Consider the following 18,968-nt stretch of genomic DNA (forward strand, 5'->3'; position numbering starts at 1 on the left):
ATTTTCAATTAATATAGCCAATAAATGGCTAATACTCAATTTAAAGTATCTACTATAAATCTGTAGAAGGTAAAAACAATAGAAAAATTAGGAAAGAATGTAAATAGGTAATTCTGTAGAAAGAGAAACCCATATGGACTCAGTAAAAATATGAAAAAGTTCTCAACTTCCCTAGTAATCAGAGAAATGCAAGTAAAAACTTTGGTGAAGTATACATTTCATATATAGGTGGCAAAAATTAAAAGTTTGAAAATAACAGGAATTGACAAGAAATGGAATAATGGAATTTTTCATGTACTGTCAGTGTTTTTACAAATGGTTACAACCAGTTTTGATTAAACAATGTGTATTTCCAATAAGCCAGGAAAATCTTGAAAATATTGATATATATAATACCATAGAGGAAGGGTAAGTTTTTTTTTTTTTTTTTAATATTCACAAAGAAACCTATGTATAAAACTTACAGGAGCATTTTCATAGTTATGAGATCCCATATTATAGAAAATTAGAACTAAATGTTCACATTTAACACAAGTGAATCTCACAAAAATAATGCTTTGAGAAAAAAATGAAATGCTGTGTCATGCATACAATATGCCATTTACATAAAGTTAATAAACATACAAAACAATACTATATATTGTTTATGGGTACTTACATACTATTTAGAAAAATAAAAAAAATGCTTGTAAACATTTAAATAAATGTAAACATACTAAATTAAGGATAGTAGTTTTTTCTGGAGGGTCCTTGAAGGAAGAGGAATGAAATTTTATATGGCTACATGTTGGGCAACATTTTTTACTATTTTCCTATTTAAAGCAATATATTATAAATGAAAAAAATAAAATCATAGGAGATGAGTTTTGGATTAAGAAAAACACATTTTAATAATATAATTTCACATTGCAAACTGAGTTAATAATGATTAGATCAAAGGAGAAAGTAAATATATGAGACTAACGATTTATAAAGAGGCAATGAAAAAAATTGTAAAATAATGCAATAAGAGGCAAGTACGAAGCACAAACGGAAAATATAAAACTATGCTAAGGAAGAATATATGAAGACAATAAAACAAAAGATTGTTAAGTAATGGAACTTAATTGGTTGAGGCATAAAATGTGATGCTCTGGGCAAATTTGAGACTCTTTACACTATGAGAAATAGATATATTTGTTATTTAGGTTGGAGCGGACATCTGTGGATTTGTGGCTAATAGCACAGAAGAACTTTGTAGAAGGTGGATGCAACTTGGGGCATTTTATCCATTTTCCAGGAACCATAATGGTGATATATATGAGGTAAATGCCTCTTGTTCTCCATGTTTTTAAATAAAACCTAATTCTAGTTTTAGCAATGTACTTAAATTTGTATCTATAGAATATATAGTCTGAAAGTTTGCAGCATAATTCATAAAGAAGAGTTAGACGTCCTCTTCTCAAAGCCAATAAATATTTTATATATTAAAAAATGGTCAAATAAGGAAATCATGAAATGTAATGGTGTCACAACATAAATATTTTATTTAAGCCTAGAGCATATACAAGTGTGTTATATCACTTTAATTTAAATAATTTAATATTTAAAATTAAAGCCAAAACTTTTTGAGTCTGGATTCTGACAATGCAAGTTCCAGGTAACTTTCATAAAAATATATTGTAATATTAAGGATTTCCAGCTTTTGTTCTATTAAAAAAACACAAGAAATTCAGAGACTTGAAAAGTAGTTTGAGTCCAGAGTCTTTGTATAATAAGTACAACTGGACTGATAGGTTACTTTGTATAATAAGTAACACATGCATCTGAACTGGTGGGAAGAGAAGTGCAAGGACATACTGAGCTATTCTTCCACCCCTATGAATTTGGCATGCTCTGGACTCTCAGAGACATATTTCTCAGAGGAAATGGGGAAATTAGGTGAAACCATTAAATCAATTAAGTTGATTGTTGCATGTTGGTTGAGAAATTATTCACTGTTCACATACTGGTTACATATAGAGCCATTAATACTGTTTGAGAAGAGGGACAATCACTCAGAGCTCTGCCTGGAAGGAGGCATGACAGAACAGAAGTAAAAGGTATAAATTGGGGGTTAGTCATTTCCTAATCCACCTGAATGGTGCTTTAAAGAAATTTGTGCTCATGGGAGATGTTGATATGAATTACATTACACTGTGTGTTCATTTATATCTCCCAAAAGCACATGCTAAGATAGACATGTTAGAGATTTATTGGTGAAATACTTGTGAAGGATAAAGGGGAGGGAGCAGGAAAAAATGAAGAGATCCTTCATATCACAACTGGGGTCTGAATCTGGTGAAGATGAAGGCAAGGAAGGAGGATTTTTAGGGAGTCACATACTGCAGCCCAATTCTAAGGAAGTTTCCACTCAGTCCAGTGGTGGTGAGTCTTCAAGGCAAAGTTGACCATTGGAAAAGTCCTGTATCTTCCAGGAATGAGCCTGAATAGTACCCCCACCGTGCTCATTGATTAGCTGCGAGCAGCCAAAGGGAAATATCTTCAGGGTAAAATGATGGTGAATCCAGGGGGACAGTAGATGGTACCCTCAGTTAATTTTGCTACCCATAACAGGAGATCTGAGCAGATTTGCTCACATCAGTGCAGCTGTGCTGAGAGTCCATTGATCTAGCTTGGGCTCAGCAGGAAGGCTGTCCTTCAAGTTACAAGGCTTTGTGCTGGCCAGGCAGTCTGTTCCCTGTATCTCTGGGCCAGTAGACTACCTGGGCTTTTTCTTCTAATGGCAATGACAAAGCACAAGGCAGTAAGTCCTTAGGCAAGCACATTTCAAGCCTTTACATGAATATGTCACATGTACTAAGATCCCATTGGCCAGAGTATGTCCTTAGCTGAGCACAAAGTCAAGAGGTGGGGAAGTACAGTCCACCTTTAGCGGTAGGAACTGCAGAATTACACAATGAAGGTTGTGTGTACAAGAGAACATGAATATTAGAGCCAATAATTCAATCTACCACAAATAATATAGGTGAAAAATTCTTTGTTAAAATACATTTAAATGAAAAATGTCCAGTTTAAAATAGTTTAATTGAAACATATATCCAAATTAAAACATAAAAAATAAAAATACTTATATATTTTGATGATGAAAGAGGAACAATTTCAAATATTTATAAACAACCTAAAATATATATAACTTGCTTTTCAAAAATAGGTTAAATGCATAATTTTCATTCATTATTTTAGCATTTTTATTTTAATGTCTGTTTTTATTCCATAGCATCAGGATCCAGCATTTTTTGGGCAAAATTCTCTTTTGGTTAATTCATCAAGGCAGTATTTGAATATTCGCTATACCTTATTACCTTTCCTCTATACTTTGTTTTACAAAGCCCATATGTTTGGAGAAACAGTAGCAAGACCAGTTCTTCATGAGTGAGTACTATGTTCAAGAATTTTAATAACTTTCAAATTATATTCAAACATACAGTGAAAAATTAATGGAAAGTAATCAAGATGTCAAATAGATTTCTGCTTTTTTTACATTTATATAAATCATTTGATGAACTATGGAATGATAGTAGTAAATAAATATAATTAATTTAATTATTGGACAAGATTAAGCTAGAAATGTGGGAATTGAATAGAACTTAAAAGGAAAACAATACATAGGATATATTAGGGAAATTATATTAGTAAGATGAAATATGCAGTTATTGAAGACATATCTATATATTGTCAAAATCATCTAATTATAGATCAAGAGTATAGTATAGTTGCAGAGCAATTAATTGTGTCTGTCTTTGTATATCTTGAGCAAAGCAGGACCTTTCCTCAAGAAATGACTAAAGACCCTTTCAAATCCAGGTTAAAACAGGAACTTATAATGAAAAATTTTAAGGGAAGAAAGTAGAATATGAAAGATTTCTGGTACTTTACAAACTTAGAGGAGAAAATGAATTAAACAGAATAGTTATTTATTACAAATAATAAGTAACCTTATCATATCTGACAGATTTTTTTTGAGCCCAGATGAACTAATTCCCCCCTTCCCTCCTTTCTTCCTTTTCTCCCTTCCTTCCTTCCTTTCTTCTTTCTTGAGTGTCAGATGAACCATAAGGATATAAGAACCATAGATTCAAAATGACTTGTCAAACAAGTAAAATTAAAGCTAATGATCATTCCCAGGAAAAAACTGCAATGATAAACCAAATAAGGAATTTGGATAAACTTATTTTTTATCTTTATATTGTAAACATTGTCATTATGAAGCAAATTGTCATTCTTAGGTTTTATGAGGATATGAATAGCTGGAGTGAGGATACTCAGTTCTTATGGGGCCCCGCATTACTTATTACTCCTGTCTTGAAAGAGGTAGGTTTTACAATTTTAATAAATTTATTACTTTTAAAGGATACTTTATAACCAAATTCGCACAAAACTATAAAAAAGACTTGGTTATAAATGTCACTCTTGTGTTCAGCAGCTACTCCAGGAATCCTATTTAGGATGGTCTTAAACTGGCATGCTGATGAAAGGAGGGGCTAGGTTCATTTATTGATAAGTGATCTATTCTTATTTAGTTAGCAAGTTTATTTAGCATGGCTTGTGGAAATGACAATTGTGTTTTCTGTTGGAGTGGAAGTGGATGGTAGGCATTGTTGTAATATCGAAAAGCTGTCCTCTGAACACCAATAGTTAAATTTTAACCATCGAGAATTAAACAAAGAATGCAGATTAAAAAAACATATGTTACTCAACCTGACTGTTTCAACCTGATAAATGTGGAATTCTAAAATGTAGAAGAAATTCTGAAAAATTATAAAAATGTTAAGTAGATTTATGCTTTTCAAATATATAATATGTAACTGGGGAGAAGAAAATGATATAAAATTAATATTCTTCTAAAAAAGAAAGCTTTATTTATGGAATCAAAATCAATCTCATAGTAATAACAATGAACTCTCATTTAACTAGATATTAACATATGTCAAGAGACATTGAAATTTTGCTAAATTGTAAATAAGGGGAACTTGAAAGCCAGTTGATCATATGAAAATATTTTTTTTTTTTTAAGATTTTTTTTTTATTTATTCATTTGACAGAGAGAGACATAGCGAGAGCAGGAACACAAGCAGGGGGAGCGGGAGAGGGAGAAGCAGGCTTCCCGCAGAGCAGGGAGCCCGATGCGGGACTCGATCCCAGGACCCTGGGATCACGACCTGAGCCGAAGGCAGACGCTTAACGACTGAGCCACCCAGGCGCCCCGATCATATGAAAATATTGAAAATATAGTGGAGTGAGATTTTTGGTTTTTACCTATTATTTAGAAGTCTGTATGCCCATGGAAATATACAGAAATTAATGTGTACACACATTCACAATTACCATGTAGATTATAACAATACAAATGCATTTTTTTAGTTGCTACTTAAATTAATTTCAACTTTGCTTTCGGTGTGGTTTATATTATTATATAAAACTAGTAAAGGGGCGCCTGGGTGGCTCAGTTGTTGAGCATCTGCCGTGGGCTCACGTCATGATCCCAGAGTCCTGGGATCCAGCCCCGCATCGGGCTTCCTGCTCAGCGGGAAGCCTGCTTCGCTTCTCCCTCTCCCACTCCCCCTGCTTGTGTTCCCTCTTTCGCTGTGTCTCTCTCTGTCAAATAAATAAATAAAATCTTAAAAAACAAAACAACCTAGTAAAATAGCCTTTTGATTATTATATATAGGAAATATTGGAGTGGAACAGTACAAAGGAAGTTTTTTCTTGACTATTAAAACCCAACTTAATATTTTTTTTTAAAGATTTTATTTATTTATTTGACAGAGAGAGACACAGAAAGAGAGGGAACACAAGCAGGAGGAGTGGGAGAGGGAGAAGCAGGCTTCCCGCCGAGCAGGAAGCCCGATGCGGGGTTCGACCCCAGGACCCCGGGATCATCACTTGGGCCGAAGGCAGACGCTTAACGACTGAGCCACCCAGGCGCCCCGCAACTTAATATTTGATATGATACTCTTCTGATAAGTATTAAAGTAAACAAAAAGTGTATAAATTATCTTGCTTTATTTTAGGGAGCAGATACTGTGAGTGCATACATCCCTAATGCTACTTGGTATGATTATGAAACTGTAAGTGTCCTTAATATAATAATAGACTCACAAGTATTACACTGTTAAACATCTGTATGTGGCAACTTAATTCCCAACACATAGCGTATCTGTTTTCAGCATTTGTGTTATCATTACAAAAAAAAGAATAATTCCAAATTTGAATAATGTGTAAAATTTGTGCAGGTATACATGTTTTGTTGCATGTGAGCAAGTATATGTTTGTTGCATGTGATTAATATAAAGTTATATTCTTTAGTACAAAGAGTTATATTATTCATTTTTAAATTGTGGAAATAAAAGTCAGGAGTAATTTTAGGAAGGAGTGGTGACTTATTTTGATGCTTTTCCTACTTTATATATTTATCTTATTGACAGAAGAATTGAGTATTGAGCTAATGGTAAGCGTTTGTTTTTATATGGTACATTCAAAAGTTTGGGAAAGATTTTCATTTCAACCTTGAAAAGGCAACATTGTAGCATTCATATACAACCTATTTTTTTTAATTGACTAAGACCTTTTGAGAAGTATTTATTTTAAAAAGCATTATTTTGCATATCATTTATATTTGCTAAGCAGACCCTTTATTTTTATAGAAATGATTTTTATTTTATTTTAATTAAAAAAAATATTTATTTATTTGAGAGAGAGTTTGAGAGAGAGAGCAGGAGTGGGGAGAGAGGAAGAGAGAGAGGGAGAACCAGACTCCCGGCTGAGCAGGGAGGCTGACACAGGGCTTGATCCCAGGACCCTGAGATCATGACCTGAGCCGAAGGCAGACGCTTAACCGTCTGAGAGACCTAGGTGCCCCAAAACAAAGATTTTTAAAAGCTTTTTAAAGAATGCTTAATTTTAAACCAAAACAAAGAATAAACATAGGACTAATAAAGAATATTAATTATTGTAGAGGGGAAATTGGTTTGTCTAAATTGATTTTTAATTTTTTTGAAAAAGTGAACTTATTTTTCTCCTGCTTTATTCAGTAAACTGAAAAAAAAGGATTTTTCAAAGTTAGAAAACAGCATATTAATATGCATTTAGATGACATGAATTGCTCACAGTAAAAATTATTTCTGTGTGTAAAATTGAATTCTTGTGAAATGGGATTAAAGTCTTCACTAGTAATAAAAAATCTTTTTAACTTCCGAATATTAGGGTGCAAAAAGGCCATGGAAAAAACAACGTGTTAATATGTATCTTCCAGGAGACAAAATAGGATTACATCTTAGAGGAGGTTATATTATCCCCATTCAACAACCTGCTGTAACTACAACTGCAAGGTAAAATGAAAAATCATTAACTGAAATCTGAAATATAATTCAAGTTTTAATATTTCATATTTTATTAAGAATCCAAAATTAGTGTTTAGTTTTTTCACCAGAAGATATTTTACATATGGAGGGAATTCTTAAATATAATCATTTATAAAAAGATTCAAATTATGTAACATTATTACAAATTTTTTGATTTAAAAAATGAACGTGATTAGACCATAATTTTTCATATGCTAAAAATGTGGTGACATTCTCTATAGAATATGTGTAATTAAAGTTAATTGGTTATTCTTAATAAAAATATGAAAAATTAAAGTAAGTTATATAATTGTTGAAAGTGTCAGTTACATATTTAGATTTTCAATACATAAATTTCACAATGTTTTTCTTTCTGCTAAAATGTTTACTTTAAATGATAAATGAGGTGGATAATTCTGTTTAGGGAAAGAATGAGATAGAAACTAAGTTGTTCAGTAAGAATAAATTCCAGAAATATTAAGAAAAAAAGAAGAAACTTGAAAATTCTTGTGCTCCATCTTGCAGCATTCATTCTGGGGACAAGAGCACAGAAGGGGTTATATTGAATGCACATATTTCCCCATATTCCGTAACACCCCAAGGGATAGTCACTTTCTATTTCTTAGCCTTCTGTGATTTCTTCATAACATTAAGAATATCTGGAATTATATTATTTACTTTATCTTGTATATAATGTGTCCACTCCCTTTGACTCTAAACTCCATTAAGGCAAGGACTTTTCCCTGTTTTAATCCCCAAACCAATAATAATAAAGTCTGCCCCATAATATGCTCTCCATTTTTGCTAAGTATTTATTGAAGGAACAAATATATGAGTGCATGAATGTGTGCTAGTAACTTAATTTATTTGACATTCTATAATTGATTATTTTCAGACTGTAACTGTTCCATGACTGTTCTCTAAAAAATCAGTTATACTCTAGAGCTGTATTGAACAACAGAAGCATACAATTTTGTGAGCATGCAGGATGGAATATATTCTATACAGAGCAGTTACTTGTAGTGTATAGCCTCAGGGGTACTATTTTAGATTTAAAAACCTACAGTAATAGAGAAAAAAATTGTATTCATCATGTCTCATTCCTCATGATAGAATTAGCCTCATTTGTAAGGCCAATAAATATTCTACTGAGCATCAAAATGTGTTTATATTGTACTCTTCTTTATTATGTATATAAGATGTAGTCTTGATAAATTACAAGGTAGAGTTAATTGAGATATGCAAATACATGTTAAATGTATTCTGCATTCATAAAGTATATTTAATTTTTCTTGTTTGAATTGAAGTATCATTATAATGTTTCAAATTTGTTGGTATCTTGCCTCCAAGAAATTCCATATTATATTATTATATTTATTTCTTTCATTTATTTTATAAGGATATAAATTATTTCTCTCATGGAAAAAATAATAAATATAGACATGAATTTAATAATATCAGTGTTCTCACATGAATGCAGAATGCCTACAGATCTGCTAAGTTGAAACTGACTTATTTATAGGATAGTCCACTATTATAAATTTATTTTGAATCACATATACACCCAAACTTACTTAACAGCCGGAAGAACCCTCTAGGACTTATAGTTGCATTAAATGAAGATAGCACAGCAAAAGGAGACTTTTTCTGGGATGATGGAGAAACTAAAAGTAAGTTTTAATGTGATATACTTTTAAATGTTCATTCTGATGATGGGAAAATTTGCCTTTATTGATACAACATTGCATCTATTTAAAAAATGTCACAAGTTTTATTTTTTAATTCCTTTTTTTTATCTATCTTAGGATATTAGGTTACTTTATGAAATTTAACATCGTTCTTTAAATTATAAGTATTGAATTACAATATTTTTTTCTGTTGGTTCATTGTAAAATTTTTGACAAGTACAGATATCTTTTTTAGATTTTTTTAAATTAGAGTAGTTAATAAATTCACAAATATACAAATTTTATCATATTTTCAACTCTCTTAAGAGTAGTGGTTAAAAACTAAAATTTTATTACTGTAAAAGAAACTAACATTCAAAATTTTAATTAATGTTAAGTTATTTGAGGTAAGAGTGTTATCATTTAAATATTTCACAATTTAATTAATAGTGTATTTAATTTTATTTCATAAGCCCCAAATTTGAGGATTCAGTACCCAAGTGAATAAAAAATGAGCCATTTTTTGCTAATATATAATTATGCCATACTAAATTTATCTGTTTAGATTTAGTCAATTACAACTACCCTCATAAATTTGTTAAGGTTTTTTTATCCCATTTCTTTTAATAGAAGACTCTTAGGTATGTGTTTTGTATTTTTGTATACAAAAAAATTATAGTTTAGCTTCTATTTTAGCTCACTCCTTCTCAGATGTATTAAAGAATATCCCACATGTCTTTATATGTGTATGAAACATCCAAACATCTCTAATCTAATTTCAGGAAAGAATCTATGCATTGGTGTGCTCTCTTATAATTTGAAAATATAGAATCTATGAAAAAATTCATGTTTTTAAGGCTTATTTATGAAAATATAGATTACCACAATATATCTGCTTCACCTACAGTCTTCCCTTGTCAATTGATGGTGATTTCATCTCTCTAAGAAACCAAAAACCATTTTTGACCATTTTTTCTCATAGCCTAGGAATTTCTCTTGGTTCTACCTTGACGTGGGTTCTCTCATCAGTTCCATCACTATCATTACTATCTTTCATTTTAATTCCTATAATAGCTCCCTAACTGGTCTGTCTATAGTTTTTGTCGAACCCCATTTATATTCTATTTACAATCCAGCAGGTGGAGTAATCCTTTTAAAAGATGATTCAACAATGAATCATAGAACACTACATCAAAAACTAATGATGTAATGTATGGTGATTAACATAACATCATAAAATAAAATTAAAAAAAAAAGATGATTCAAATCATCACACTTCCCCTCAAAACCCTCTAATGATTCTCCATTTTATTCAGTGAGAAGCCTTAGTCTTTATCAAGACATAGACCACTCACCATGATCTGTATTTTGGCATATATGTGTGCACACACACACACTTTTCCACTACTGCTCTCCTTTTCTCATTCTCCTCCAGCACACCAGCCTTCTTGCTCTGTCTCAAATACTTCAGAGACTAAGTACACTAGGGTGAGCTCTCCCATGAGAATAGATTCCAAATATTTACCACATAGAAGTTTCTTAAGATTGGATTCCTGCTGAATTAAATTATTTGTGATAATCAGTTAAAGAATGCTGTTGAGATCATACGTGCGTTGATAACATGTGGGGCTTGATTTTGAGGTTATTCTTATTTCTCAAATTATATAAATATACCCAAATATATTTCTTTCTATATAAAAATACATATTGATAATTTACTTTCATCTAGGAAGATGGTTAAAAATATGAAGGAGATATGATTTAATCAGTTATCAAATACGGTATCTCTATAGCTATATGCTTTGAAAAGTTAAAATCAGAATTTTCTAAATAATCAACTTGTAAATAAACAAATAAAATTACCTTCAATTCAGGTTATGATTTTTATTTCATTAATTAGGATTAAAATTTTACGTAAATTAATATTGTTGAACATATATATAAATTTTCCGATTCCTTTCACTTTTTTCACTTTCTTTCCAATTATTTTAGCCATAATCTTCAGTTTCTCTGTTAAAGAAACATGTTAATAAAAAGTTCTCTTACATAGATAGTGTGGAAAATCATTGTCTCTTTCCATTTTCCTCATCAAAGTTTATTTTGGTCTTTAAAATATCTCCAGATTCACCTTATTTCCTCAAACAATGAAAAAAAGTTAAAGATGCAAGATAGGGGCACCTGGGTGGCTCAGTCGTTAAGCGTCGCCTTTGGCTCAGGTCGTGATCCCAGAGTCCTGGGATCGAGCCCCACATCAGGCTCCCTGCTCGGCAGGAAGCCTGCTTCTCCCTCTCCCACTCCCCCTACTTGTGTTCCCTCTCTCGCTGTGTCTCTCTCTGGCAAATAAATAAATAAAAAATCTTTTAAAAGAATAAAGATGCAAAATAAAATTGTGATGTGCCATATCTTCCAAAGATAAACTGAATTAAGTTACATGGTTTGCTAGAAAGAGATAAAATATCATTCATTAATGAATTTACAATTATGTACATTTTACTATAAGTTTTTTTTCTCTTAATTTCCAGAAATATTTTAGCCATCTTTGAAAAATTAAACTAGGCACATTATGTATTCATTACCTTTACTTACTGAGATAATAAACTACCAAGATTATTTTGTATATAGGTGTTAAAGACTTTAATTTGAAAAGATAAGCTTTTTAATTTGCTTCATTAATAAACAGTATCTTTAAAAAATTTTTTTTAAAAGATTTATTTATTTATTTGAGAGAGAGAGAGAGCACATGCAAACAGGGGGAGGGACAGAAGGAGAGGAAGAAGGAGAGAAGTGGACTCCCGACGGAGCACAGAGCCTGACCAGGGGCTCAATCTCAGGACCCTAAGATCCAATCTCAGGACCTTTAGACCATGACTTGAGCTGAAGCCAAGAGTGGGACACTGAAGCCAAGAGTGGGACGCTCAACCAACTGAGACGCTCAGGAGCCCATAAACAGTACCTTTAATTTAAATTTCTTAAGTGTTGTATAATCATAAAAATAGAGAATTTAACTAATAAAAAATTATATTTTGATCTGGTAACTCTTTTTTTTTTTCCCATTTCAGATACCATACAAAATGGCAACTACATTTTATATACTTTTTCAGTTTCTAATGTAAGTATTCTCCTTGGACACATAGCTGAACATGTATTTTACTAATGTCTGGGTTATGCATTTGCCATGGATTTCTTTTGGAAAGATGTTTACCTTCAGATTTCAACAGAAAGAAATGAAATAAATTGTTAATTTTTTAAATTTAAGTTGTTAAATTATTAATACATTGTTACCTTAATTTTTTATATTTAAATGTAATAGATAACTTAGTGATAATGAAATTGATGCACAAAACTTCAAACATCTTAAAGTGTTATGTCTTGTTTAAGCAACATATTTGAAAATGCTTTAATATATCAGTCACAGCAATAATTGTTATGGATTTTGATAAGGATGAAAAATTTACACACAAGGCTAAATTTTAATAATTAATAGCAATAGTTTTAGTAGATGTTGGATTTCTTCATATATTCTTTGTTGCCAAAGCTGTTATTCTTCATCAACATTAAGGCTAGAATGAGAAGAGATATATATGTGAGTGCATCATGGGTAATTCAAGTTATCTCTGAAAATAAATTTTATGGCATGTATACAAAAAGTAAAGAGTTATTAATGAGTATATTTATATATGCTACTTGGATGTGGAGAGCTGGTGAGAATGGAAGGATAGATGACTGGTTCTTTTTCTGTTTCATACCTGTATTATTTCAGGTTTGTATCCAAAGACTTTCTACTTAATATATACTATTATATACTTCTTTTCAGAACAAATTAGATATTATATGCACACATTCATCATACCAGGAAGGAACCACTTTAGCATTTGAGACTATAAAAATCCTTGGGTTGATAGAATCTGTTACACAAGTTACAGTGGTGGAAGATAATCAACCAATGAAAGATCACTACAATTTTACTTATACTGCTTCCAACCAGGTAAATTAAAAATTTTTAAATATTTTAGCTGTCATATATTCTCACATTTAACATTATGTAACCATTTTGTCTCTTGGTTTTGTGATTTTTTTTTTTTTCCTTCATGACATTACTTCTTTTTTTTCCCTTTTGCTATCAATATTCCATTTTAGGTCATTCCAATTCGAGGTTCCAACATTAAAAGGACTCCTTGTTACTTCTCTTTATTTCATTTTATTTTGGATATCACTTATATACACCTTCCTAATATTTTTTCATACCATTTTCCAACCCTGAAGTTTAATTTAATCACCTGTTGCATATAGTAAATGTTCTAAATGCTTTAGCTTCTCATTTAATACTCTATCTTAAGATATCGATTGAATCTCTTTCTTCAGTCATTCTCTATGCTTCCCCTTTCAAGAACGCTCACTATCCTTGATAAATCTTATATTTTTTTCTTTGAATTTTTGTTTATACTCTTCCTTTCTTGGGCAGTTGTAATTTTTGTCTCTTTTAAGATGTGTTCTAGAAAGGCACCTTGCTGGCTCAGTCAGGAGAGCATGTAGGACTCTTGGTCTCAGAGCAGTGAGTTTGAGCCCCATGTTGAAAATAAAATCTCAAGATGTGAACTAGGGAGGGAAAAGGAGTCATAAGATAGGGCTTGAATTCCAGCCTTGCAATCTGTGCATTTAAACATATCAAATTAATTTCTTATTATCTCAGCTTCCTTATCTGTAAAATGTAATATTTAAATCATAATATTGCTTTGAATAATAAATTACTGTATTTAAAATATAGATCATAATAATTTAAAACATTGAAATGAATTTTATTGACTTTTTTCCACTATTCATAACCTTAAATTATTAGTAATATCAGAATATATTATAAATTACTTGAGATATAGAATATTCTCTTAGAGCATTTTTTTTTCTAATTCTTAAGCCCTCTGGCCCAGTTTTTCACTTAGCAATTTTCATAAAAATATGTATTGGTTAATTATTTTTATTTAGCAAATATACTATAATTTTATATATTCCTAGGACTATAATAATTAATAAAAATTAAATAATACAGGCCTATTGAGAACTTTATGATTCTATCAAAGATTATCAAGAGAGTATAATATGAAAATCATTTTATTTGGTTTTTGTAATTTCAGTTTATATCTATGTCTGTATTTATGCTTATGTAAGAATTACCCAGACTCTAATAGACACGCCTTCTTAATTCTACTGTGTGTAGACTGATCTTTATATGAATTTTCAGTCCTGTATGTAGAAGTATGAAAGTAAGTTATCAAAAAGTAAGCTATGAAGATAGAAGTCTGGGATAAATTTTGCCCATATTATTCTCAAGGTATAAAGACAACAAACATAACTTTGCAATATAATAATAAAAATCATTATGTATTAGAATATATATATATGTATGTAACTATCTTCTTATTTTTTCTTTATTGCATCATGTCATGTTATCTCCTAACTTTCAAATTAGAGACAGAATTGAAGGAATAAGTATTTCTCTCCTCTGACTGGGGCCTCCATATCAACCTAAGTCATTAACTTTTCCCACCCTTGAGGGAACTAATATTTATTTTATACCTAATCTGTCCTAGGCATTGTGTTAAGTGTTTTAAATTTCATTTATCATTCATCCTGTATAGCAACCCCCCTTAGTAGGGACCAACATCCCCATTTTACAGGGGGAGGAAATTGAAGATAATAAAGGATAGGCAATTGTCCCAAAGAAGCATAAGCATTAAATGGCAGAACTGAGAGCTGAACTCATGTCTGGATTTAGCAATAATGCTTTTCATCAGTATTCTACAATTTCTCATACTTTTCTTATTTTGAGGTTCTAGCTATTTCAGTGGCATGACATATTTTCTCCTTTCTTATCTGTTAAGTATCCTATTAAAAGTACCAATGACTTGATTTGAAGAATTGCCGTGGTTGCTGCATTTTATAAATGTTAAGTATTTTTAAGTAGGCCAGCGCTCACAAATATTCTTTAATGTTTCTTTGTCTTCAGAGTCTCCTCATTTACAATCTCAACTTTAACCTTGGAAGAAACTTTACTGTTCAATGGAATCAAAATTTCTCAGTAAATGAAAGGTTTACTTGTTATCCAGATGCAGACCCTGCAAGTAAAGAAAAGTGTGAAGCACGTGGTTGTTTATGGGAAACGGTACTAAGAATTTTAATTATAATTCATAGTATGGCTTTTACATAAATATCTCAATGTAAGCATTATGTATTATAATTTTAATTCTACAGCATATGAACTAAATTCATCTAGAGAAACATTTGGGATTTGAAATTAGGACTTTGATAGACAATTTGTTTTTATCTTAATTAATTCTCCAAAGACATTTTAGTAAATGCTAGACTAAATGGATGTGTAAGTTGCTTTCCAGGCACTTTGGATCGTGTGCCTCACTTTACTTAATAAAGTATGCCCATTTTACTTAACAAAATAGTCCTCTATTGGTTGAACTCTTATTAGATGTTGACTATGGCTGAATAGCTTAATTTACTAAGATATTATTTCAGTAGGAGTCAGTCTTTCAAAAGCATTGTCTCAAGTTATTAAAACTTCTGAAATTGATGGGCAGTATCAGTTCCACTGAGGGGTAATTTCTAGCCAGTTATTTTGGTCATCCATTCAACAGAATGATGGTTTGGTTAAACAAGACACAATTTATTTTTCTTTTACAAAAAAAGAGTCCCATGCCTGATATGCTGGCCTCTCAACATCATCAATGTCTTATATTTACCATTTCTTTTTTATCCTCAAGATTGTATTATGTCTTCTGCCATTATGTATTCATTCCAGGCCCAAAGGTGGGAAGGGGACGGGCATCCTATTTTAATCAGTGTATACTCTTTTATTTTAAGGAAGTTTTGGAGGTCATATATAACTTCCTCAAAAGAGACTGGGACTAGAAGATGGGCACATTGCTTCTCCCAGCAATATAATAATTTAATAAATAAGAAAGATGGGAGAATGGATTATCATAAGGCAACTACCCTCAATGCCACCATTTATCATTCTTTTTCTTAGGTCCTAGCTTCCACTCTTATATAAACCAATTAGTTTTGATCTTTGGCCATAGTCCTTATTTATTTGTTTGTTTATTTGTTTTTATGATATTCAGTTAGCCACTGTATAGTACATCATTAGTTTTTGATGTAGTGTTCAATGATTCATTAGTTAAGTATAACACCCAGTGCTCATCACAGCACATGCCCTCCTCAATACCCATCACCTTGCCACCCCCTCCCCCTGCATAGTCCTTATTTAAATACTGGTCAGGATGTAATTGACCAGTATAAGGATCAGTCATGAGATAAGGAATGATACAGTTTCATTATAAGTAAAAGAAAAGAACTTTAAGTACAGGACCTTCCGAGGGTTGTTGTAGAGCCATTTTACACACTAAAGGCAATAGTCAGTATGAAGAATAAGAATAAGCATGGAATCAAAATTTATGAGTAATACTTAATTTTTGCAAAGACCATAGGATCATTCTATTTTCTGTTGAAAAGCTATGACATTTGATTCTTTTCCTCTACTGGTCTCTTTAGAGTCAAAATATAAATATTATATATAACATTTTAGTTATGGTGTTTTAGGTTGCACAATAGATATTTTGTGCTGTGATTATAATTTTATTTTAGTATTAAATAATAAAATTCATAAATTATACATGTGATTAAACATGTCTACCTTTTTTGAAGAGTCCATATTATAATGTTTACAATTTCTAGCAGTGAACATGTATTCTGTTTTTAGCCTCCTCTTAGCTCCCGAGCACCTGACTGTTACTTTCCTAGACAATACAACCCTTATTTGGTCAGTTCAACTCATTATTCATCAATGGGTATAACGACTGACCTCCAACTGAATCCTACAAGAGCTCAAATAAAGCTACCTTCTGAACCCATCTCAACTCTTCGTGTGGAGGTGAAATATCACAAAAATGATGTGCTGCAGTTTAAGGTATGTTTAATATAAACTATCCCAATGCATGACTCATCTCTCAAGACAAAAGATTCTGAATAGTTTAAATACTTCAATTTTAATGTGATATTAAGGATTATTAATTATATTGGAGACATTTTGATTTTATAAAAATAAAGTTTTTTTTTTTCCTACACAGCTCATATCTAGGTGCACAATAAATAAAGCTTCTTATTTTTGCAACTTGTGAATAATTAAACATGTAGTGGTGATTTAAAAAAAATTCAAATTCTTGCTAAATACATAAATTACTTAGAATCGGACTATGTTATAATCCCATTAAAATAAACAAAACAGGGATGCCTGCTGGCTCAGTCGTTTAAATGTCAGCCTTCGGCTCAAGTCATGATCCCAGGGTGCTGAGATTGAGCCCCAGGTCAGGCTCCCTGCTCAGCAGGGAGTCTGCTTCTCTCTCTCCCTCTTCCTCTGCCTCCTGCTTGTGCTCTCTCTCTCTCTCTCAAATAAATAAATAAATAATCTTAAAAAAAACAGAAAAAAATAAACAAAACAGGATACTATTTACATTGTTTTTAAATAGTGACCTGAATTTTCTGACCAGTGCAGTAGACATAAAAAAAAAAAAAAAGAAAATTCTTGCAACAGTACTCTTAGCAGTTATTTTTTTTAATTGAAGTATAGTTGACACAAGATGTTACATTGGTTTGAGATGCACAAGATAGTGATTTGACATCTATACTTCATGCTGTGCTCACCACAAGTGTAGCTACCATCTGTCACCATATAATGTTATTACAATACCATTGACTACATTTCCTAAGCTGTACCTTTCATCCCCCTAATGTATTCATTCCATAACTGTAAACCTGATCTCCCACGCCCCTTCACCCACTTTGCCCATGCCTCCACCCCTCCCCTCTGGCAACAGTTTGTTCTCATTTTTTACTTAAGAGCTCCAAGGGAATCCGTTAAGAAAACTTCTAAAAATAATAAGATTAGCAAAATGACTGGATGTAAAATAATATCCAAAAAATGTTTTGCTGTATGCTATCATTCACCATTTAGAAATTGAAATGGAGGCAAGTCCCATTGGCAAAATCGAATGAGAAAAACAATCAAATAAACAACAAAAACATAAAAAAATCATAGGAGTAAATTGACTGTTTATAAGAAAAGACTTAAAAATGTTGATAGATTTTTTTTAAAGATGTATTTATTTATCTGAGAGCGAGCCTATTGGGTGAGGTGGGGAGGGGGCAGAGGGAAAGAAAGTCTTAAGCAGACTCCCTGCTGAGTGGGGAGCCAGATGCAGGGCTGATCTCACTACCCTGATATCACCACTGACCTGAGCCGAAACCAAGAGTCAGACACCCAACCAAGTGTTTCTTACATGAAAATTAACCATATTTCAACATCAACAAACACTATAACCAATTAGAAGGCAAACAAAAAATGGATAAGTATTTGCCACATACATGACAAAAAGCAAATGATTTCAATTTACACAATCAAGAAAAATAGTAAGACCTCATAAGCAGACATTTAACAGAAGAAATAAAAATTAGAGATAAAATATTAAAATACTTATATTAGTTGAAAATAAAAGGAACAAAAAAAAATTTAAAAAATGGGAACCTATATGTTGAATATCATGTAGAAAAAGGTTCATCCTTATCAGCAAGGAAATACATGACAATTAAAAAAATAAATGCTTTTAGTTTAACATAAAGTAATATTAGGGTATACATTTTGGTAAGAACATTAATTAGTAAACTATTTCTGGAAAATAGATATCAAGGCCTTACACATTCTCTGACCTAACACTATCACTTCTAAGAAATTTATTGAAGAAATAAAGAAATGAATAAACATACATAACCATTAACATTTATTGTAGGATCATACATGTGACCAAAAATATTGAAACAACTTCTGAGTCTGACCATGAATTGGTAAATAATTTTGTGT

The 18,968-nt window shown here is 31.4% G+C and overlaps 1 protein-coding gene across 1 annotated transcript in view; it reads left to right on the plus strand.

Annotated features, from left to right (window-relative positions):
- The window catches only part of SI (sucrase-isomaltase), a 98,123-nt gene that overhangs the window by 31,206 nt on the left and 47,949 nt on the right, over positions 1-18,968 (plus strand). The window contains exons 16-25 of the mRNA XM_021702632.1: positions 1,188-1,304; positions 3,260-3,414; positions 4,269-4,353; positions 6,054-6,110; positions 7,246-7,370; positions 8,964-9,052; positions 12,109-12,158; positions 12,864-13,034; positions 15,051-15,206; positions 16,815-17,021. Of these exons, the coding sequence (XP_021558307.1) occupies positions 1,188-1,304; positions 3,260-3,414; positions 4,269-4,353; positions 6,054-6,110; positions 7,246-7,370; positions 8,964-9,052; positions 12,109-12,158; positions 12,864-13,034; positions 15,051-15,206; positions 16,815-17,021 (1,212 nt within the window). The remainder of the gene's footprint in view (positions 1-1,187; positions 1,305-3,259; positions 3,415-4,268; positions 4,354-6,053; positions 6,111-7,245; positions 7,371-8,963; positions 9,053-12,108; positions 12,159-12,863; positions 13,035-15,050; positions 15,207-16,814; positions 17,022-18,968) is intronic.

Source organism: Neomonachus schauinslandi, chromosome 1 (genome assembly GCF_002201575.2).
Source record: "Neomonachus schauinslandi chromosome 1, ASM220157v2, whole genome shotgun sequence".
NCBI classification, from domain to species: Eukaryota; Metazoa; Chordata; class Mammalia; order Carnivora; family Phocidae; genus Neomonachus; species Neomonachus schauinslandi.